At 31.7% G+C, this 23,747-nt stretch overlaps 1 protein-coding gene and 1 long non-coding RNA gene across 3 annotated transcripts; both read left to right on the top strand.

Moving 5' to 3' along the window:
• The first annotated feature begins 10,009 nt into the window (after positions 1-10,009).
• On the top strand, positions 10,010-16,832 carry LOC110705456 (homeobox protein ATH1-like). 2 transcript variants are annotated; one of them, XM_021883337.1, is made up of 5 exons: positions 10,010-11,635; positions 13,367-14,632; positions 14,734-15,080; positions 16,042-16,102; positions 16,274-16,832. In XM_021883337.1, the coding sequence occupies exons 2-5, from the start codon at positions 13,538-13,540 to the stop codon at positions 16,451-16,453; spliced, it is 1,683 nt and encodes a 560-aa protein (XP_021739029.1). In that variant the 5' UTR covers positions 10,010-11,635; positions 13,367-13,537; the 3' UTR covers positions 16,454-16,832. The 2 variants fall into 2 exon arrangements, with proteins under 2 accessions (XP_021739029.1, XP_021739030.1); XM_021883338.1 differs by having other exon boundaries at positions 10,010-10,638.
• A 1,301-nt stretch (positions 16,833-18,133) lies between these two features.
• Positions 18,134-23,019, top strand: LOC110705457. Its single transcript, XR_002508080.1, has 2 exons — positions 18,134-18,623; positions 21,695-23,019. It is a non-coding gene; the product is annotated as an uncharacterized LOC110705457 (long non-coding RNA).
• The last annotated feature ends 728 nt before the right edge of the window (positions 23,020-23,747 follow it).

Consider the following 23,747-nt stretch of genomic DNA (forward strand, 5'->3'; position numbering starts at 1 on the left):
TTTGGGATTTTTTTTTTTATTATTCAAGAAAAAAAAAAATTAAATTTTATTGGAATGAATGGATAGTTTCTCAAAAATTGAGGCTACCCTCTTCATAATTAATTATTATTATTATAATTATTTTTTATTCATGTATTAATTTAGCATGGATTTGGAGATTATCTTGGTCAATGATCGATTAGTTTTTTTTTTATTCTTTTTTTTTTTTTAATTGTTGTTGAAAAGAAAAGTACTTACTAGTTGTTATTAGTTGGAGTTATTTCTTGTACTTTTGCATTGACATATTCTATGATTTTTTAATGGTTAGATTACTTGGATACTACCTTCGTTGTTTGTTATTTCAACAACGGCCTTAGTAATTTTCTTAAATGCAAGCTTTCTTTTAAGTTACACATTTTGTATATGTATGTTTATAGTCTTTATACTATTCATTTTTTATATATATATATAATTTTATTAATGTTTGGATGTTTGGTGATTTTTACATAATAAGAGAAACCGTCATTTTGAATTTTTAGCGGTTGATTTCATATTTTTAACGTTTTTATAATAAAATTACTCCGTAATAATTATGTTATGTGAGTACGTATAATTACATTGTGAAATTCAAAGTATGTATGTAAACGAAAAAAGAATACATATAGGTAATATTATTAGACAGATTACTCCTCTTATATCTCTAAAATAAATACTTATTAATATAAAATACTTTAATACGAGTCACTATTTATTTTTTTTCATTTTTTATATCGATGGAAAAATAGTACAGTGTCAATTTCTAATTTTATACTCCAGTAATTTTTTATGTCTATTGCTCACTTGGTGAGTTGGTAACTACCATGACTTATTAGGTATAATTCTTGGTTTAAATTCTTGTTTTCTCCTAGATTTATGATAGAGCATAGTAAACAAAAAGTGTTATTTGCCTTTAATTTTTTTGGTAAATTTACTAATGAATAGATTGGTAAATTTACTAATGAATAGATACGAGTGACATGTGAAGTTCGTTGTGAACTTTACCCACTACAGATACATCTGTTTTGTTTAATGTTTATAGTAAACCTACACATAATATTTACTGATATACGTGTCTTATACAAGTATTCACTCTAATGTATCTAAACTTAGATACATATACAATCATATTATTCTTAGTTCTACTAGCAAAATTTAGATCGGACATTTGGGCATCTTTGATAATATTGTTATTTTGAGAGTTAGAAATTAGTGATGTTTCATAATCATGCTAAATGGAAGTATGACATATTCAAATACATTTCTATATTCTTGTTCAATTATTATTGTTTTTGTACACTAGTATTCTTTTATTAAAAAAATGAACAAATTTTGTACTGACAGATCTTCGTAATGAAGCAAAAACACAATCATATTTATCGGTAAACGCAATTTGTTCGCATTGGTCCGAATATTGGTGGTTAGATACTTGGATTGGTCATACACTCATTCACAAACTTGGAGAATAATTGCAGATTTTGCTGGTTAATTGCAAAATTTGATGCTCGATAATTACAATAATTTAGAGTTTGTACATTTATGTTATTACAATATTTTTTGGTCTCCAAAAATGTGACCAATCAAATTTTAATTCAACTTTCCGAAAACAATTAAGCAATAAAGGACAAAATACAAATTGATTAATTGTGAACATAAATTCACGTGATTAAGAACACCCTAGAGATATGAAATAAGCGACACCATGTAAAGTTGTAAGTAGTTTCTGATGACTTACGAGTACTAATTACAGTAGTACTGTATAAATGTTTGTATACTTTTGAATGAAAACATATAGTCTAAAAAGTATTTGTTGATTGTATTTTTAGGTTTTATGTGATTATGTAATCGGTTTATGTTAGTGTCTGGTGGACCACATAGATATATATTGTAATATTTAACCTAAATTCAATATAACTGCTTTGAAAAATGAAAAATACTAAACGCCAATCAAACTAACCAAAGGACTGCTATTATGACTAAAAGTGGATTGTTTCTCAAGAATATAATCTCCATCTCAAATTGTTAATATAAATAGAATCAAGATCGAATAAAATAAACCATTGGTCACATACTCACATATTATATCATGCTTAGTTTCAATTTGTTATGAATTGAACTACCTTACTTGTTTGTCTCCTAGCCTCCTAGGGGATTAATCTATTTATTACGGAGTACGTGTTTTTGAATATGTGCCTATAATACCCTAACCAGTTTACCATTCCTTATAACTTGACTCTGCAATATATTGTTCATTTTTGTCATTAATTTTACATAAAATCACTTAATAATTTATTGTTAGTTTACTTAGTTGTCCGAGAGTTTTATCTATTTCATTCTTTGCTAATTGATAGATCGACAAGCCCAGGCCATATGTTTCAAATATTATATATACTTTTCAAAAGTATATCAATATATATCTATCATTATTCATTAATCTTCATCTCTTCATACTTAAATTATAAGATTTTAACCTTTTATATTATCCAAATTTTAATGTCAATTTTAATTCTTTCATAGATACAATATTATTTTATTAAACCTGCTTAAAAAACGATGTTAAACCTTCTTAATTTATTGACCTGAACCATAGCTTTAAAAGACATTTATCCCCTAGCCCTTCTTATTATTAATGCTTCAGATGGATAGAGTTTTGCATTGTGCATGTCATACATATCACTCATAAGACTATTTATCATTATAGTCCCATAAACAATTAGTAAGAAGTATGTCATTAATAAGCATAAGCAATATACATAAGAGAATAAATGACACGGATTAAGAGTTTGTTCACTTCACCTTAATTTCATTTCAGTGCAGTTTAAATTAGCTTCAATCAGTTCAGTTCAGTTCCTAATTTCCTTCTCTCATAAAAAATTCATTTCCGCTCTAATCAGTTCAATTCAACTCCAATCAGTTCAGTTCAGCTCAATTCAGTAAATGTGAACAAGAACTGAGCAAACTTGTCAATGCACATCATTAACATCTATATAAATAAATCAATAAAAGTAATACAAAAATATATTCGAAGTACTAAAATTAACTTAATTACATTTTACATGATAATAATTATATCCCTTATTTGAAACAAAGAGTGTAATGTTTAAAATCTAATGTGGTCCTAAAAACATAATATGTCATCCATGATATCAATGAAAAACAACGAGGCAAGAGTTGGCGACTTTTTTTTTTTATATATATATATAAGCATTATTATGTTTTTTATATATTAATTTTTACAATACTCAGAAATATATGTATGTAGTGTAGTTGATGTCACAGCTGCTTTGTATTATCAATAAAATCCGACCAATTAGAATGTAGTTTCCTGCAATTTCAAACTTCAGAAACAAACTTAGAGCATGTGAAGCAATTAATTTCATAGCACAAAACTATACTACTAATTTTCTAAGGAGCTTTTCTGTACCCTTTTTTTTTTTTTTTTTTCTTTCTTAAATACTGGATCTATTTCTTTTCCTTGGTTGGTTCAATTTTTGTATTTTATAGGGTAGCATGGGGCTAGGGCAATATTTAATTCTTCATTATTGTTTACTTCCTCGAATTGATGACATATAACATATTAACATTAGTGATTTTATGTTTTTTTTTAAGCTATTGCATCGACAATAATGATAGCATAAGAAATACTAATATAGTAATATGTAGTGCATTATTTTCAAACTATAGGATCGGATATGTTATAACTTTTGCTCATATCCCCGAACTCAATTTACTCGTGTATTTGTTACAATTGAATGGACTCGATGGAGCGGAAACAAATGTGAAAACTGTTTTAGCTTTTCAGGTGCAGTGTTTAGAAAGTCACAAGGGCGGGATAAAGGGAATTGATTTCAATATCTCCTGAAACTGAAAAGAGAGCTCTAACTTCTTGAGCTACACCTCACTCTATGTGGTCTGCTATGCTCTGCTGAGACCTACTATGCTATGCTGAGTATTAATAATCTGATTTGCTCTGCTGACATCTATAAATCTACTCTATAATGCTCAGAAACTCAAAGGAGCAAGACCAGTATATCTATAAAGTTATTTCAATATATAATCCTTTTATTCTTAATAATCAAAATGTCTTGAATTTTTTAATCATTCATACATATATGTGTGTTTATGTATGTAAAATATTATAGGTTTTAGTATTAAAGTTTATAGGATTAGTTTCAATGTATATTTTAAATAAAGATTTATTATTTTTTATAAGTTTAATATAATACGATAATATGGAGTATGTAATTAAAACTAGGATATTGCTAATGAACGCCCCCTAGGCGTTGGATAAACATTTATAATATCATTTAAAGTGGTATTAATTTGGAAAAGTATGATAAAATCACGCATCGACCGATGTAATTAATGTTAATTTTAATTTAATCTTTAGACTTTTAGCTAGCTTATCCAACGCCCCGGGGTATTGTTAGCTTTTGCCTTAAAACTATTAATGATTAAATACATTATTAATGGTGACAAAATTAGAGCCTTTCTTGCTCCACTTTTTCTCAATTTCAATAATTTAATTCTAAGCGATCCCCTTTTTGCTTTAATACTATAAAAGTGTATAACCCCTTGCATTGATATTGCAATTAAGTCCAATTTTTTTTCCCTCTCAAAAAGTTGACTTAATAAAAAGTTTAGAAGTAGTTGTAAATATTGGTGAAGCAGCCTTGCATATGTCAACCATGGAAACCATATTTTAGGCCTCCTTTGTTGTGTTATGGACGTCAAAACTTACCACAAAAAGGAAGTTTGAAGCAAAGATTTGTACGTGCATGTAAAAAGTCTTAAGAGACTTGTGAACTACCCTTGAGAAACATGTGACTTATTACATTTTTTCTCTTTGATAATTGATTAATAAATGCATCAAAATTATTTATTTTGTGATTGTCAACTGATATTAGTTATTGTGGATAATAAATTTCCAGCATTTTATGAGTGATGGAACTTGAAAAAGACAATGTGAATCAATCTTTTTGATATTTTCTACACTTGTCAAATTGTTGCTTCCTTTTTTCTTGCTTTTCTCTCTTATTTTTCAAACAATTCATGGATCCATTTATTGAAGCACAATTGAGACTTTACTATGACCATTTAAAGAAACTCGATATTAAGTCGGATCCATATATACTATGTGTCTCTTATTATTATTATTATTATTATTATTATTATTTGGTCCTACACACTAAATGAGCTTGGTGTGAATCCTCTATTTTGGAGGATGTTGTTCTAAATAAATAAAAATCTTAAATTCCTATTTATTGTCCTAATAACTTAAATAAATAACTCCTTTCAACTAAAAAACGTTATTGGCAAATGTTAATCAATTGACACAATTTTTATGATAACTTATAAAATAAAGTAGCTTGTAAATACATATCAGTATCTAATATTCAGAACATAAAGTCATTTTTTCGACAAGAACATAAAGTAAAGTTGCTTAGGGGAAAATGGTGTATTTATTAGCGCCTTATTTGAAAAGGATTTGTGCAAAAGTTAAAACCCAAATTTTTGGAAGCACTATTAATTTATTAATACAATAATACCCTCTATATAATTGTGGATTTTACTTCTGATAATAGTTATGTGGCTATGTCCCTAGGATTTAAAAATATAAATTAATAAAAATTAAAACAAACCAACAAATGGAGGGTAGAAGTATAGTTTGATGTTTGCATAATTTTGGGCTTGATCATCGTCCCAGACTCCCAGTGACTGGAGAACTTAAAATAATAAAATTTAATTGGGCCTTGGGTCCTTGGTAAACTGGATTTAAGCCTCATGAATGATATGGGCTTTGGCCTTTTAAAAAGTTTCTTGGAGGGTTTGTATTTGATAGAGATTATAGAATGATAATCTTTGTCATAAATTTAGGATTATTTTATTTTATTTTATTTTATTTGTAAATATATTTTCATGTATTGAATTAATATATATATATTGCGAGTAGAAAAGATTATGATATCATTAACTATTAGTGTGCAAACCTCTTTTTATGCACCTTGATGCACCTTTTTTTTTTTTGGTACTCATTTGATGATTTTTGTTCATTTATAAATTTTTAATCATATAAAGAGTAATAAATTTGCTAAAAAAAACTTGTAAGAATTTTCATATTAATATGTCATCAGTTGTGACGTGTGATTTTATTGTTTGATACGCAAAAGCTAAAGAACGCCCCTATGGCGTTTTGGATAAGCTAGCTAAAAATAGAATTAAATTAAAATGAACATTAATTACACCGATCGAGCGTGATTTTTGTCATGCTTTCCCAAATTAATACCATTTTAGGTAATATTTTAAATAATTATCCAATGCCCCGGGGCGTTCGTTAGCAAGATCCTGTTTGATATAATAGGAGACTATATTTGTCAAAAAAAATAATAATAAACAGGAGAATATATATTAATGTACAAACTTAATAAGTACTTCATATAAGGACTTTATACAGTCTACATTTGCAGAATATTAACTTTAACGGAATAAAGTGCGTGCATGATTTTGTTGTATACAATGGTATATCTTGGCTAAAAATATTGGGATCGTTATTGAATCTCTTGCCTCTCACTCGTAATAAACCACTATATCGCAACATAATAAAGTTAAATAATTACACGGGGCTGGGCCCAGATTGGTCCCGGTGGAAGGTCCCCTGTATTGTTATACATAGTACGCTAGAATGGACATAGACGATAAAACACCCATATGGGCCATATCTTATAACCCAACTTGGGGTTTAGGACACAGTAGCTAACCCCAATTACTTGTTCAGGTCTAAGATTATACACAGTAGCTAGTTGGATGCTTGGAGTTTGATTCGTTTTGATGGAAAAGTGTAGAATTTTGTACTCCTCCGTCCAAATATTTGTCCCTTTGTTAAAATGTGTACGAGTATTATACTTAAATTTTCACATTATAGTAGTGGTTATCACTTATCACAGTTATCAGTGCTATGTACACTTCTTGGCCTAAGTTAAGTGATTTATTTCATAAGTTAAATACAGAGTACGTATATAATAATAAACCATTACTATCTTAGAAATTTTAACTACTTAACACTTGTATGTTAACACTTGTACGTATGAAATATATATTTCATACCAACATTATGTGCATACATATCTTGCTTGTAAAACTTCAGGTGGAAAATGAGCCTCAAAGCAATTCAATGTTGCAAAGTCTAGCCAGGATGTATAAACCAATAGCATCTTTATTACCCATGAAGTGTTAACTCACTTGGTAAAACTATTACCTTATATTCTAGAGATGTGAGGTTCGAGTTTTATCAAGTAAGGGTATTTAGGGGTACTGGGGTAGGAATTCCCTTATCCTTCTCTCTACTTTCAAGTGTTTGACCTGCAAATACTGGACCAAAAAAACCATAAGGATTGAGGTCTGATTAGGCCAGGGTCCTCTTTACCATAGAAAAATAAATAAAAATATATGGAGTAGCATCTTTATTCTTTAGTGCAATACACAAGTTTAGAAAAAAAAGAAAGGGGTGGGGGAAGAGGAGCAATTTGGTAATTATATGTAAGATGAGAAATGCCATGTGAGTTTCTTTTTTAAATGTTTGAACATTTCAACCTACAATAATTTTTGCTTTCTATTAATTAGTTAGACGAAGTATAAATTTCATTTTTCAAAAGTGCTATTATCTAAAAGGAAGGGGTTAGAAAAAAAAAATATGTTATTTTCGCATAGTTGGGATAAGAATTGAGAAAGGTGGAAATCACAAGGAGAAATAGAGTAAGGGTCCGTTAACTACTTAACTGAATTGAGCTGAACTGAATTGAACTGATTAGAGCTGAACTGAACTGATCTGAGCTGAGCTGAGATGAACTGAACTCAATTGTTAATGAGAGAAGAAAATTTAGGAACTGAACTGAAGTGAAATAAAATTAAGCTGGAGAGAAAAAAACCTAAGTAGGCAGCGATAATACTATGAGTACCGTTCCAATTTAATTATTATTTTGCCTCTTTTTACGTCAAGAAGAGTCACTCAATCAACTCTTCAATTCAACTTTAGATATAAAACATTTATTTTCTATTTCAGGATTATCTTACATTTGTTCATGATAAATTTTCTTTGTTTAGTGTACCAAGCAACAAGCCAACAATCAACACCTTGTTTTCAAGATGTACTAGAAAAAAAAAAATACTCATAATTCATTAATTAGACTTGAAGTAAATTTCATATGAGCTTCCACTTTATAGAATAATCTAACAAGGTTTTATTATCATAGACTTTACATAAATGATATGAATATCTAAATATCTAATACTAGTGACGTTTTAAGCTAGAAAGGTGTAGCATGTTAGCATGCATGTAACTGAAATTTATTCACATAGTAATAGTAATAAATAGTATAGGCTCATTTGTTTAGCTCGACGTTGCTACGACTGTACGAGTAGTTTGAGCCTAGAAAACTGAAAGGCAAGAAGGCAACTCGAGCAGTACAAAAAGTTAGAAACCAGTTAATTAGCATCCCTAAATAAATTCGCCTGTAGATCTCCTGATCAGATTTGCTTTTTTAATTTTGTGCTTGCATCGTCATCATTGTTTCGATTTTAGTTCCTTCTAACTAAATCAAAACTAGATCCTTAGGTTTTTAACATACAAGGAGTTTGTTTGGTTCACACAAGAATTAAATATCTATGGACGTTACGGAATTTCTCTCATTAACGATAATAAAAATTTAAGTAGTGATATATACGAAATTGAAGATATTAGTTTCCCATTTCGTATTCGGCTACTCCTTATGAATATCTCAGGTTAGCCGAACTTTTTTTATCTTGCCTTTTGTTGTCAACTAAACAAAAAGTTGAATGTGTCTTCAACGTCTAGCCTTTAGGACTGAACAAGTCTAATTTGTTACTTTCTTATACTACTTGTGAAATTCTAAGCCAAAAACTAGAAATCGCTAGCAAGGCCAATCATGAATTCACTTAGAAGGACTTATCAGAACTTGTATTTATAAATGTAAAAAAAAAAAAAAAATGGGTATCAATCCCAAAGTATCAATCCAATGCTTAGCTTTGACAGATTAAGTTAACTTCTATAACATAGCAGTAAAGGATTGTCTCATTTGATAAGGTTCTTAATTTCTTACCTCATATCTTAGAGATCTGAGATTCGAATCCTACCAAGTGATGGTATTTGGGGGTAAAAATTCCCTTAATCTCCTCTCTACTCCCAAATTCTTAGCCCGCAAATATTAGATAAAATATAAGGGTAAAAAATAAACCCTTCTATAACATGACAAGTACATAAGTTGGAGTATATCTTACATTGTACTCGTCACTCTGTATGATCATACTAGATCACGATCGGACTACAAGTCTAAGCCTAAGCCTAAGCCTTTGCAACTAGACCAAGACTTAGTGAGTCATTGATAACTACATTAAGACCCTGTTCTTTAGAATTGAAATAAAGTGAAAAAATAAATCAAGTTGGATTAAACTAAATTGAAATAAACTCTTGTCCTAAATAGCATAACCTAAGGACCTATTTCGACTTACTGAAAACAACTTAACTGAATTGAACTACACCGAACTGAACTGAATAGAGCTGAAATGAATTGTTTATGAGAGAAGGAAATTAGGAAATTGAACTGAACTGATTGAAGCTGAACTGAACTGAAATTAAGTTGAACAAAACAGGCTGAAATTATATCTTAGGGCTTGTTTGGTTCACCTTATATTTGTTTTTTAGATCTGGTCTGATCTGATTTGATTTGAATAACATATTTCATCGAACTTTAACCTTAAATAAACGATAATCTATACGGAAAAAAAATATCAAGTGAGGTCCAGTTAGATTTGCAATAATGTGTATTTTATTAATATATGATTTTCATAGTTATTTTCATTACGAAATTAAATATCTTTAGCGATAAAAAATTACACATAAAATGATGATTTGATCAGTATTTTTTTTTTAATCTAAACTTATTTTATTTGAAATAAGTAAAAATAAGGTGAATTAAACAAAGTCTTAATTGGTAACAAGTATGACTATATGAGTAACAGAGTAATACGGAGTATCCAAGATTGAATATTAAACCGTTTGATACAAAAAATTTCGCAAATTAAATGGGTATAGTCGTATAGATGCTAATTGCTAATGAATAATGATGATACGTTCCCCCTAATAGAAAAGGCAAACACCCAAAAATTCAAAAGACAGAGGTACTCTGTTTTATTTCATAATCTTTCCCTCAAAAACCCAATACCTAAAACCCTCGTACCACATTTCAAAACCTCCTGAAAACCCCTAAAATCCAAAATTTTACTCATCTTTCTCAATCACATGAGCTCAAGGATTTTGTCTCTAAATGGGTCTATAAAGTATCCTACTTTTTCCCCTTTTTATAATTCACAAACCCAAAAAAAAAAAAAAAAAAAAAAATCTTCTGCCATGAACAGAACTTTGATCAGAAAGTGAAAGAATCCAGCTATAAATTTTGATCATCATTATAATTGCAGTGACCCAGATAATTTAGACTCATGATCAGGATAAAAAGAGAAATCAATCCCCAAAAAATAAAATAAAAATAAAAATAAAAATGGGACCCTCTTTAGCCTGCAAAAGAAATGAGTGGAACTGCACCAAGTAATGTAATTTCTCTCTCCAAATTCTCTGATTTTTTTTATTTTTGATTTTTTTGGTTGTTGTTTTTGCAATTGTGTAACGTGTGTGGTTGTTCTTCTTTTCTTTATCCTGAATTATGGGTCCATTTACCCTTTAAATTAAATTTTTTCATGGCAAAATTTTGACACTATATATGCAATATTCCTTCTTTTAATTTGGTTCTCTGAAATGGGTTTCCTTGGACTTACACTTGTGTATTTTACTTCGAATAGTGTAATACAGTAGTAATTTCTGTGAAAAAATTATTTGGATTTTTGCTTTTTAATTCAGTTGGGTTGTTTGATTCTTCAAAGTCAAGTGGGGAAAAAAAAAACCATTTCCTGTTTCCTTTTTCATTTTACTATTCCCTTCCCTCAATTTTAATTCAGGTTTAAAAGTACTCCATATTCAACCGTTTACTAAACTCTTACTAATCTAAAGTTGAGCCGGAAATATTATCAAAGGGACAAGTCCTATTTCCTATTCCTTTTTCATTTTACAATTTTTTTTACTATTAGATTGTTAAGCCGATAAGCTACCTAGTAATGAGAAACTTATTAGACTCTGACTAATCCGACCTTTGAGTCGAGGGTATTGTACTATTGTCAATGGGGAACTATTTCACAAGTGGCACTTTCCTTTAGAATCACAATTTTACAATTGTAGCACTGTTGGAGGGAAAAGAGGCAACCAATGATTTCTTGTTTTGGGTAGTCCTTAGGAAACACATTTGGGAAGGGCTATAATTATTTTTCCATCTAACATAAAAAGGAACTCTCAACACTCATTTCAAATCCTTCACTTCAATTTCTGAGGTTTTTTAGATTTGGTTGTAAAATCAATCAAGTCTTACTTACATTTGGGTCATTTGGTGGCTTGAATATTCTTGATCCTCTTCATTGTTTTGTTTACTTTTGGCATAGTTTTTGAGTGGCAAAAGTTGAGATGTTTTTTAATTGCTCTTAAGAAGAACTGTAAAGAAAGGTTAGTTCTTTTTGTATATGATTTTCTTTTACTTTAGTGTTCATGATTTGATGCCAACTTTATTTTAAGTAATACTTACCCTGTATATAATATGAGCTAAACTTTTATCTTATGGCATTTGTAACTTGAACTTTCTTAAAATGCTTGTTGCTTTTTTAAAAAATTCTCTGTTTCAGATGTTTTTTTTATTCTTGTTATCTTGCTTTTTAGTGGCACATTTAGTATCTTGACTTGATCCTGTGTAAAAGATGCATATTAATTCATTCTAAGAAAATATGTTGCCTTCAATTTTTGAGGGTTTTACTGTTGCCTTACAAACTTGAGGATAACTGTATTTTACTTAAAATTAGTGTGATATACTTGTAATTTTTTTTTTTTTTTTTTATATGTTAGAATGATGAGTGTTTCATATGACTCCATCATATTTCACTTACTAGAACCTGTGCACATTTGAATGCTCTTGTTATTGTTGAATTGTTGTTATATATTCATTGACTGTCCCACTTCTTTCCAATTGATGCAAATTTTGGGTGGATATGGAGTTTAGAAGTGTGCTAATATGTTTTAGTGTTACAAACTTACAATATAATTTAGACATGGTTGATAAGCCAAATCTGTAAGAAGAAGTTAAGTGTTGTGTTTTGTCTTTGGATTGTTTGCTTGATAGTTTGTTCTAGAGATGAAAGGAAACAAGAATGAAGGAAAATAATGAAAATTTCTAATGCATTGCTACAACTATGTGATATGGCCTGGTTACCCTTATCCTTATGGATTATGTCAGAGGGAGGATGATTGTGAAATCGATTGCTTTAGACTTTACACCTGAATTCCCTAGCTTTAGTACTTGTTCCATTCTTTTGTAGTTGATTGGTATAGGGACCCTTCTAATCTTAATCCTACTCGTCGTTTCCTTCGTAATGAACAAACATGGGATCTTAAACTTCAACCTTCTATTGTCATTCCCACTTAGTACAAGGACCCCATAAATGTCTTTGTATTTCGTAGAATTATAATTATATTAACCTTGGAGGTGTTTTTGTAAACTTCATTTTATTATGTGAGATTGTGACGAGCTTTGAGAGACCGGGTTGTGGATGTTCTTTTATTCATTTTAGGTACATTATTAGGAAAGGGAGGAAATATACTTGGAGACGGCATAAAGTGTTGCTTTGAGGTGAATAGCGAAAAAGTTCTTCTGAAGGCTTGATTTGCCAAACTAGTTGTGTGCAAAATGGTTATGGTGCTACCATCTTAGAAATACTACCAACTAAATCAAGCATAGTCTTGTTTGTGTCCTGCTCCAGCATATTTAGTGTCAAGAAGACTGAATTGTCAATGCTCTCATTTTCGATGACAATTGGGAGTTATCTATTGTTGTCTCTCATAGCTAATCTGCTATAGTTTGAGCGATCCCTCTTATTTATAGACATGCTTGTTTGATAAATACATAATCGACCAGTGAATTTACATGTTGATTTCTGTAACGAATGCATATTCAACAGACCTCGTGTTTGTAGATATAGTTGTGCTATCTTATGCTTTTGTTTAATACGGTGCTAAAGCAATGTACATTGAACTCATGTTTCATCATATTCTTAAAAATCTTAGCTAGAAAATTGCAATGGTTGTGTTGCCTGCAAATGGTGATGTTTCCCAAGTTCCATTCTTCAGGGCTCATATAAAGCCGCAACTGTACTGTCATGACAGTGTTTTATATTGTCTTATTTCCAGGTAAACTAATGAAATTTGCAAGTCTATAATCTCTGAAGATGATTGACCTGAGCTGATACCGGCACACAGGCTTACCAAACGTGGGTGGTGAACCATGGCGCTGTCTACCTGGTGAGGTGAATGCCTGATTTGTTTGTTGCAATAATCTGAAAGATTTACTGGTTGAGGATCATGGACAGTGAGCCACATATGCAGTTAGATCTTCCCAGCTGTATACCTACAGTCATTGATGGAATGCCTCAATCATTGTCAGAGTCACAGTTTCGAACTGCTTTCTACCAACTGCACTCTCAGAATGACAGCATGCTTGGACTTCCATTGCTTCCATCTTTTCAAGGGCAATCCTTTAAAGATATGCATGCTGATAAAACTGTCTGCTTTGATGGACTAATAAACCGAGGTAACTTCAATTATGAAGAGCGTTGCTTGGGAGACGCCTCTTTTACTTCTGGTTCATTACCTACCATTCTAGCCAGCAGAAATGGATTCAATAATGATGCGAACAATTCAATAATTTCTCTTCAACAAGAGGTTCCATCCGAATCTCTAAGAGCAATGTTCTCAGGTGGCTGCTCCTATGCCTCAAGTTCCTCCATTCCAACCACTCTAAACAGTGGCTATGATGGTTCATTTGGTGATGTAAATGACAAATGGGACCATAACAGATTTCTGATGCAGCAAGAAATGAACTGGAGACCATCAACTTCTGAACTTGAACCAATACGATTCAATGGAAGTCAAGTTGCAAATAATGAGTGGGTATTGCCAAGCTCCACACATGTTTGCACAAGTCATCCTTATGGAACCTCTAGATCTCATAATGAGCTCTCTCTGAGTCTTGCTACTTGTGAGCCGTCTCTTCCCTCGGACTTGAGTTGCTCTGGTGTTATTAACAGTTCTCAGTCTCAAACTAGGTTAGGCTCAGAACATAAGTCTCATCGCAGCAAGGAGCTCTCCCTTGGTAGCACTTCTAAAAATAGGCCTGTCCAGTTCCCACCAGTAACACCTGGCTCGAGATATGTTTCAGTGATGCAGCAAATTCTTTCAGAAATCTCAAGTTACTCACTTGACAGTTTAGACAAGAACAGTTATAACGGTGATAAAAGTTTAGTGAACTCGAGTTCAAGTCATCCTTTCTCTTCTAACAACTTCTTTGATCCGGGGGCTTCATTCAAGAATACCAACGAGTTTCATGACAATGATGGATTATTTGAAGTTCCAGCCGGAAGCTCAAAGAGGTCACAGATGTTAGCTCTGTTACAAATGGTAGGCTGTCAACTTTGCCTATATATAATCATAACCTCATGCATATCTTTGTTTTCTTGACTTGGCCAACATGTCTAATTCTTCACATTTGTACCTTGCAGGTGGATGATCGGTACAATCGCTGCTTAGATGAGATACACATGGTAATATCTGCATTCCATGCTGCAACTGAACTGGACCCTCAATTACATTCTTGTTTTGCCCTTCAAACAATCTCATTCTTCTACAAAAATCTGAGGGAGAGGATTAGCAATCAAATCCTAGCAATGGGAATGGATAATGGAAATGCTCGAGAAAGTGGGATAACCATTGACAAATCTTTCATTCATAAGCAGTGGGCGATCCAGCAATTGAAGAGAAAAGATCAACTCTGGAGACCTCAGAGAGGCTTGCCAGAGAGATCTGTTTCAGTATTACGAGCATGGATGTTCGACAACTTTCTTCACCCGTGAGTGTTTTTTAAACTTCGTTATGTACATGGATTGAGATTTGCCTGTTTTCCTCTTGACTACACATTATCTGTGGTTTGTTTTCAGCAGTGACAGAATTAGAAACTTTTCTAGGAGGTATCAACTAGATAATAGTTCATTTCTTTCTTAACTCTGCATCATTTCTCTGCCTGATTGAAATTATGCTGTAATCATTCTGCTTATCTATTTTTATAACTAGCAGTTTTGAAGGCACTACAAACATGAGTTTTATAGTGACTAGTGAACAAGTGTACTATTACTCTTAGAACATCTCAAATTTTGAGTTGAAAAGTCCATTTCAAGTGTCAAAGGTTACCTTTTTGTAACATCTGAGCATAGCAAGGAAAACCGAAAACTTTGATGCCTCTGAAATCACCTTATTCGTTGTTAGAATAACACCATTCCAGATTCATAGCGGTCCATGTCAAAAAAATCCTGTGAAGAAAACATATTAGGTTCTTACTGATCAGATTTCTAGTAAAAAGTGTTTCTTGTTTATTATAGTAGTAATTGACTATTCTGGTTTCAATCACACCTTCAAGAAGTAGTATTCTTCTGTCGTGCCTTCCTGGTGAACTAAATTGGAAGAAACGGACAAACAGTGAAGGGTTCTGATAATGAGCTCTCGTTCTAAGCATTAAACCTACTTGTTATGCTCTATCAATTCAAGTTATAATGTCTTTACTTCTCCTTCCGCTTGTTTTAGTTCATTAAGATTTTCATGACAATCTTGCTAATGTTCAACTACAGATGCCGAGATGCTGCATGTTTTGGTCTGACAACTTTACTTTGAAATTAATCTTATGACTGTTATAAGTCATTTCGTATGCATAATCATAATGATTTGGCTTAGTTATACTTAAATCTGTTGATCTCGATTTTAATATGGTGCAAAATTTTCTGAGTAGGAAAAAAATTCTGAATTCTGTTGGTTTTCAGGTATCCTAAAGATGCAGAGAAGCACTTGCTTGCTATTAAAAGTGGATTAACAAGAAGCCAGGTATAATTACATTCTTTTTACAATCTTAAGTGCAAAATTATAGCACGCATCTGAAACGCACAACTGATGCAAATACCATGCTCTACATTTTCATTGTTACTTCAGTAATAACATACTAGTAGTACATTGATGCAAATATCATGCTATACAACTGATGCAATATCATAACAGGTTTCGAATTGGTTCATCAATGCCCGTGTTCGTCTCTGGAAGCCTCTAGTTGAAGATATGTGTGCAGAAATAAAAAAGAAAAAGGGAAGCCAACAAAACGACGAAGGAACCAGCAATAGTAGTAACAATAATAGAAGCCAATTAAGGATCTACGACTACGATCAGAGATTCAGCAATTGAAAAGGGCAGTGCAGTTACTGGTAGGCTTTAGCTACTTGGTAAGGTGAATATGAATATAAATTACATATGTTTATATAGTAAGTATATAGTATTAGCTATTGCGTAGAAGATTAATGCAATTGTACATAAATGCTTATTTGAGGACTTCACTACTTCCTTGGTTGCTACAATTTTGCCAGCTTCCTTTGGTTCTGAGGGTTGTCTTGATTAGCATTTGGGTAGAATCTAAGAATCACATTTTGATAATTTTGTAAGAGAATTATAAAAAAACTATGTTGAAGGATGTTTGCAAATTCTATCATACACTCAAGTATACCTAAAGAAATGTGCACGACGAGTCATTATATTTGGTACACGTTGTATTCCTATATAGACAATCGAATAAAGAATATCGTATAAGTATCTTTTAAACTACTATTCTATTGCTAACAAGCTGCCAACAGCTTATCATGTCATATTCACATAATTGTGGAATTCCAAATTTTTGATTTACATGACTATTCCTGCTTAAAGAAGAGACAAACAATGCTAATAATGTTGCAAAAAGGGTGAGAATTTAATTCTATTGTTTTTGACTCATTTTTTTTTGGTGTTTATTGTTTTTGACTCATTAATAGCATAATATTAGCATATTATAATAAGATCTTATTTTCTTAAATAATGGGCATTTTTCCTTGCTTTTGATGGAAACATGAAGAATCAAGGATACTCGTTGGAATATTCTTATTCTTCCAAAGAAATGGTTTAAGTCCTATTCTGGACTTTCGGCCTTGTGGAATTTCCAAATCTTAAGATGCGTTCTCACTCTTTTAATATTTTTTTGTGCGTTAACTCATAATTTTAAATATACTAGGTTAGGTCTCGTGCCTTGCACGGAAATTTTCAATAATCATTTTTAAACTATCGTTATAATTTATAATCAAACAAAATAAAATCTAAAAATATAGTTGACAAATTTTGATCAAAATAAGGGATTACAGGTATAAAATGTGTAAAAAGTTATCAAACTTATGTTAAGAATGTCTTTTTTATAGCTATAAAAATATTTTGTGTTAAAGATATGTCAATTTTTTTTTAAGTAATTATATTGTATAAATTTAGAGAGCTATATTTGTATAAGATTTGTTTCTTAAAAAATAAAAAATAAATAAAAAACTGAGGACACACCATGAGATGACACGTGTCATTACTGGTGTGTCTTTTAGCATATAGTTATTGATGATGATTCCGTGTTTATATGTGCGTTGCACTTACATACAATTAATGAATTAAGTATGTTCGAAACGTTATTATACCTAGGGTCACATTAACAATTTTAATCTTTCTCGACTTGTTGATATCCCATAGTGCTTTGAATTAAACTTTTAAATGTTTATATTATCTAATGATTATTGATAAAAGGAAAACTTTTGTATACACCCGGTTTTCAGTAATTTACTGTACATCGGGTACACTTTTGTCAGATTTAGTGTCATTTTTGTCAAATTTAGTGTCACTTTTGTCAAATTTATCAATAAAGCATAAATAACTCTTATATATGTCACGGTAACTTTTGTGCGTTTTAGTGTAACTTTTGCACATTTTATTGTCACTTTATAACGGATGTTTAATAATTTACTGAACATCCGTTTTATTTAAAAGTTTGACAAAGTTACAACAAATACTTCGTATTTAACAGAGGTAGTACTAATTTTTTTTTTTTTTTTTTTTTGAGGGAAAGGTAGCACGAGCTTTTATTAATTCCGTCGGAGTAATGATACTCTGCGGGGAAAGGTCCAGTACAAACAAGTTCTTCACAAGATCCAGTAGTACTAATTGTTTTTCCTTGAACATACATACGGTAAATCGATAATACAAAGTAATTAAGTAAATCTCGTGCATTACCATAAATACATGGGTACATTCGAGTATTCTAAATTTGTACTCGTAAGCTATTTTTTAGGCAAGTAAAAGCCAACTACAACTCTGTATTGTAAACGTAAACGTAAAATTGTCTGCTTAAAGTGCTTATAAAGTTTCCTAAAACCAAAAAAAACGACTCTACTGTATTCTCTATAAAATAAAATTTCTTCTCCCTTAAACTGTTTTCTGAATCCTCCATTGAAGCGGCTTTTGAGCTTTCTCTTCGATCAGTCTCGAGTCTCCACCATTGAAAGTAACGGCTTCTGAGGTAAGATATTGCAATTTTTGCTGTTCATATTTTTCATAGTTTGGTTTACATAACCCTTTAATTTGGTAATCTGGCCAATTTAGAGGTACTATTTGTTTTAATCTATTGAATGTTAATTTCACATAATCGTTGGTTTTACTCAATTTAGGGTTCTGAACTGAAATATTGGTTGTGATTATATACGGTTGTTAAAATATTGCAATTCATAATTTAGGTTTTTAAATTTAGGCTTTCTTTGAAGTATTGGTTATAATTAAATACTCATGATGCTGGTTTCTAAAATTTTGCTATTCATATTTTTGATAGTTCGCTTTATATATACAAGCTAAGAGACGTGCGTGCGTTGCAATATAAGTAATCTACCACGCTCTATATCGATGGTGTCATGTAGGCTAAATAATAAAATTAGATTTTCCTTGAAAAATATTTTTTTTAAAAAAAGATGGTAGTTTTTTAAGATGGTAGTTACATTTAAAAAAAAATGGTAATTTTTTTAGATGAGAAGGGTATTTTGGAAAAATAAAATTTATCACCCAAAACCCCTTTCACTTTATATATTACTATAGATAACCATTTGTTTTAATCTATCGAATATAAATTTTACAGTCTAGTGCTAATAGATTGTAATTATGATTAGTGTTTTGATTATATGTTTGTAATGTTGTTTAGATAGGTGATTATTGGTCTATGTTGCCAAAGGATATCTTTGGTATAATTGCATTGAAATTGGAAATAATTGAGGACTTGGTTTATTTCTCTGCGGTATGCGGTATGCCGTATGCCATTCATGGAACCATGCCTTCACTATGGTTAAACTCGAGTAGAGTCGTGCTAATAAACATACAACACCTTGGTTGTTACTAGGCGAGCCTAATAATAATAATAATTATTATTATTAGACGTTTTTGTATGTTATAAATTAGACTTTTCAAATATCAATTTTCAGTTGAGAATCCCAAAAAAAAAAAAAAAAAAATCAGTTGAGAAAATGATTAATTATTAGGAAATTTTCACATTTTCTACCACCTAAAACGCCTCGCTTCAGATTTGCTACCTATTTAATTTTTTTTTTTTACTTTGCTACCACCTAAATCAGTTTATTAAAAAAAAAAAATTAAAAAGATTTTTTTTAAAAAAAAAAAAAAAAAAAAAAAAAAACCAGCAACCCCACCCACCCCCTCCCCTAATCTGCCACCCTCCCCCTCCCCCCTTCCGGCGGCCGGCGCCTAAAGATTCGGCCGGCGCCGGTGACCTCACCCCCTCCCTTTTCCCCACCCAAAATTGCAAAGCCGACACCCCCAAACCCAAACCACCACCGCCACCGTAACCCCCAAAACCCATACCAACACCACCGTAACCCCTTTTCCCCTTCCCTCCACCGGAAATCGGCCCCCCTCCCCTGATTCCCCCACCGAAATTGACCCCCCTCCCCTTCCCCTACCCTTTTCGGCCATCCCTAACCCTAAACCACCACCCCAAAACCACCACAACTGAAACCCTAAAATTCGTTTAGGGTGGTTTTGGGGTGGTGGTTTAGGGTTAGGGATGGCCGAAAAGGGTAGGGGAAGGGGAGGGGGGTCGATTTCGGTGGGGGAATCAGGGGAGGGGGGCTGATTTCCGGTGGAGGGAAGGGGAAAGGGGGTGGTTTTCGTTCGGGGTGGGGGGTCGGAGCTCAAGAACGGGGAAGGGGGGATTGGATGCGCATAGGGTGGGGGAAAGGGAGGGGGTGGGTTCGCGCGGCGGCGCCGGCAGGGGGAGGGGGGAGGTGAGGGGTGGCAGTGAGGAGGAGGGGTGGCTGCAAGGTGGTTGGAGGGGTGGCTAAACGATGGAGTGGGCCCACTAACGGAAATAGTAACAGAATAAGGCATGTGGTAGTGATTTTTAACAAACTCTGTTTTAGGTGGTAGTAAAATAAAAAAAAAAATTTAACATGTAGCAAATGTGAAGCGTGGTGTTTTTAGTGGTAGCAAATGTGAAAATTTCCTATTAAGAATGTACAAGCCATATTTGTCATTCATGTTCATGTTCATGTAGAGTACTTGTGTAGTTGTATGTTATAACTTAATTCTAAAGTCTAAACCATTAAAACTAGATGGCTGAATCTCAAAGCATGAGATTGAGATAGCCCTAATTGAAATTTCAAAGCATGAGTTTCGCCTCTTATGTCAAATTATGCTACGTCAAAAGGGATATGTACTTCTTACATAACACCGTTTGTAAAAGTTTTGTGAGATTGAAAATTAATAATTAATCATTTATTATATTAACAAAAAGAAAAATACTATCTTAAAATTCAATGAACGAACAAAGAAATATTACCAGGTCATCAAAACTAGTTAAAGGAAAGTAAAACAACAAAGATTTTTTTTCAACAAAAAAAATAAAATAAACATAAAACAACGACAATTATTTTTTTGATTAAATTTATTTATTTATTTTGTTAGGAATATTCAAAATTAGTAAGTTATTTTTTAGGCAAGTGTAAAAAAAAAAGTACAGTACTCTGTATTGTACTGTACATGTAAAATTCTGTATAAAATTTCCTCTCCCTTAACAACGCACTACGAGCACTTAATAGTCTATACAGTATATTTTTTTGAGCTTAATAGCACCACCTTTGAAAAGGCTTATTAGGTAAGATATTGCAATTTCATCATCGAATATCAATTTCACATAATCGTTAATTTTATTGACAATTTAGGGTTTTAAAAATCGGTTATGATTAAATACTGTTGTTAAAATATTGTAATTCAGATTTTTGATGATTTGGTCATATAGCTTTTTAAATTTAGGCTTTTTAATTTTATTGAAAGTATTAATTAGGTACTCATGATGCTTGTTTTGCTATTCATATTTTTGATAGTTTGGTTTATATAACCCTTTAATTTGATAATCTGGCCAATTTAGAGGATATATAATTTGTTATAATCTATTGAATATTAATCACACATTCTAGTGTTAATCGATTAATTTAGTTGTGAATATACTCAATATAGGATCTTGATTGAATTATTGATTGTAATTAATTATGATTATTGATTTGATTATATGTTTGTGATGTTGTTTATTAGATGGGTGATTATTGGTCTATGTTGCCCAAAGATATCCTTGGTATAATTGCATTGAAATTGGATTCAATTGAGGACTTGGTTTATTTCTCTGCGGTATGTCATTCATGGAATCATGCCTTCAATATGGTTAAACTCGAGTGGAGTCGTGTTGATAAACCAACAACACCTTGGTTGTTACTAGGCGAGCCTACGAATAAAAATAATGATGATGGTTGTCGGAAAATATTAAGTATTGAAAAAAATAATAAGTGTTACGAATTAAGTCTCCCGGAGACTTTTGGGGCGCGATGTTGGGGTTCTCCATATGGCTTTATCTTGATGCTACACCTTAACAAGAAGATCGAGTTATTTAATCCAATCACCAAAGCTCGACTAAACCTCCCATCCCTGCAAACGTTGCCAATCGATCCAGAAGATGATATTTTTAATGATCAGTTATACTTTGATATTGATTGGAAAAAATTGAGCGTACGCAAGTTCATTGTCTTAAAAATGCCTCAAAGTGATGATTTTCTTGTAATGGCGATCCATTGGAGGCATGACAATCTAGCATTTGCTCGTCTTGGAGACCAAACATGAACACCAATACATACATCTTGCGCTAGATATTATCAAGTAATTGATGTGTGTTTTTGGGACGGAGTATTACTCATTTTATATCAAGACGGAACACTTGCTTATTGTGATATCATGAAATCTGATTTTACGGCCAAACTTTATTTACCGGTTCCATGTGATGTTTTTAGATATGTACTTGCGGGGAATGGAGAGATGTATATGGTGGTGATTGATGGTCATTTGCATGTAGTCTCTCGAATGAAGGAGGATTTTTTAGATGATGATGGTTATTCGGACTATCGTACATATGATTTTTTTGTGTACAAGCTTGACGTTGAGAATAAGTTGTGGGAAAAAGTTGAATGTTTGATGGATGTTTCTTTTTTTGTCGGTAATAACACATCAATGTTTGCTGATATATCAAATGCTCAAAGAAATGCTATCTACTTTACCGATGATGAAAAAGACTTTTGGAGACATGGAAGGGTGAGATTACGTGGACATGATATGGGTGTGTATGATATGACATCTTTGTGTTTTAAAAAGTTTTACCAAGGTGACGATGCACTTTGCGAGAATACGTCTCCTACATGGTTTATACCCAAGTTTTAGATATTACTAGTTTTCCTTTTCTTTGAACATTTTCGCTTATAGAGAAGCTTATCTAGTAATAAAGGGGATATGCTATTATCCTTATGGTAGTTTTGTATGAAACTTTTAAGTTAATTTGCACTAAATTTCAATTTGAATATTTATGATTTTCTTAATAATGTCTATATTTATATTTTTGATTTTTTTAATAAGTTATAGTCCTTTCTATTAGTCCAAGTTTAGTTTAGTTTATAACATTTTTTGTTTGAATTCTGATCGATTTCAATTTGAATATTTATGATGTTTAATAATGTGTGTGTGTGTGTATATATATATATATGTATATATATATGTATATGTTAGATTTTTCTTAATAAGGTTCCTTTTCGACTAGGTCAAGCTTAGCTTGGTTTGAATACATGCATGTAGCAGTCTTTTATATTTAATTTCTTGCCCAAATTTGGTCATAATTTCTATTATAATGTATATAGTGAATTTGAAATTACACATCAACTTTGTTATTTGAAGTTGTAATCTGAAATTTTCCTTAAAACTTGGATTTTGAATTATATTCTCTGTTTGCAATCCTCATTTGTTCTAAATTCAGGTTCATCTAAACTAATATTGGCAAATGTGTATGTATTCTCTTTTTAAGCATGCAGAATTATTCCTTATGTCAGCAATTATAGCACTTTAATAGTCATGCAGAATTATTCCAGTCCTCTGAAACTTGTTCAAGGTTACATCTATTCTTCTTCTTTGGGAGCTATCTTTGGTGATTTGACTAGTGTGGGTGTAGCAGACTATACTTTTAAAGATATTCCATATAAGAGGGAATGGTAAATGGGCTTTTTTTTTTTCTTTCAATATATATATATATTGTAGCCATTTACTGATACTCCAC

The sequence above is a fragment of the Chenopodium quinoa genome, unplaced genomic scaffold (genome assembly GCF_001683475.1).
Source record: "Chenopodium quinoa cultivar QQ74 unplaced genomic scaffold, ASM168347v1, whole genome shotgun sequence".
Classification (NCBI taxonomy): Eukaryota; Viridiplantae; Streptophyta; class Magnoliopsida; order Caryophyllales; family Amaranthaceae; genus Chenopodium; species Chenopodium quinoa.

What these genes read in the sequence shown, in the direction of transcription:
- LOC110705456 (XM_021883337.1), top strand. Translation starts at nt 13,538, where the DNA reads ATGGACAGTGAGCCACATATGCAGTTAGATCTTCCCAGCTGTATACCT. An exon ending in TGTTAGCTCTGTTACAAATG is followed by an intron (nt 14,633 to 14,733) that starts GTAGGCTGTCAA and finishes TGTACCTTGCAG; the next exon opens with GTGGATGATCGGTACAATCG. An exon ending in TTCGACAACTTTCTTCACCC is followed by an intron (nt 15,081 to 16,041) that starts GTGAGTGTTTTT and finishes GTTGGTTTTCAG; the next exon opens with GTATCCTAAAGATGCAGAGA.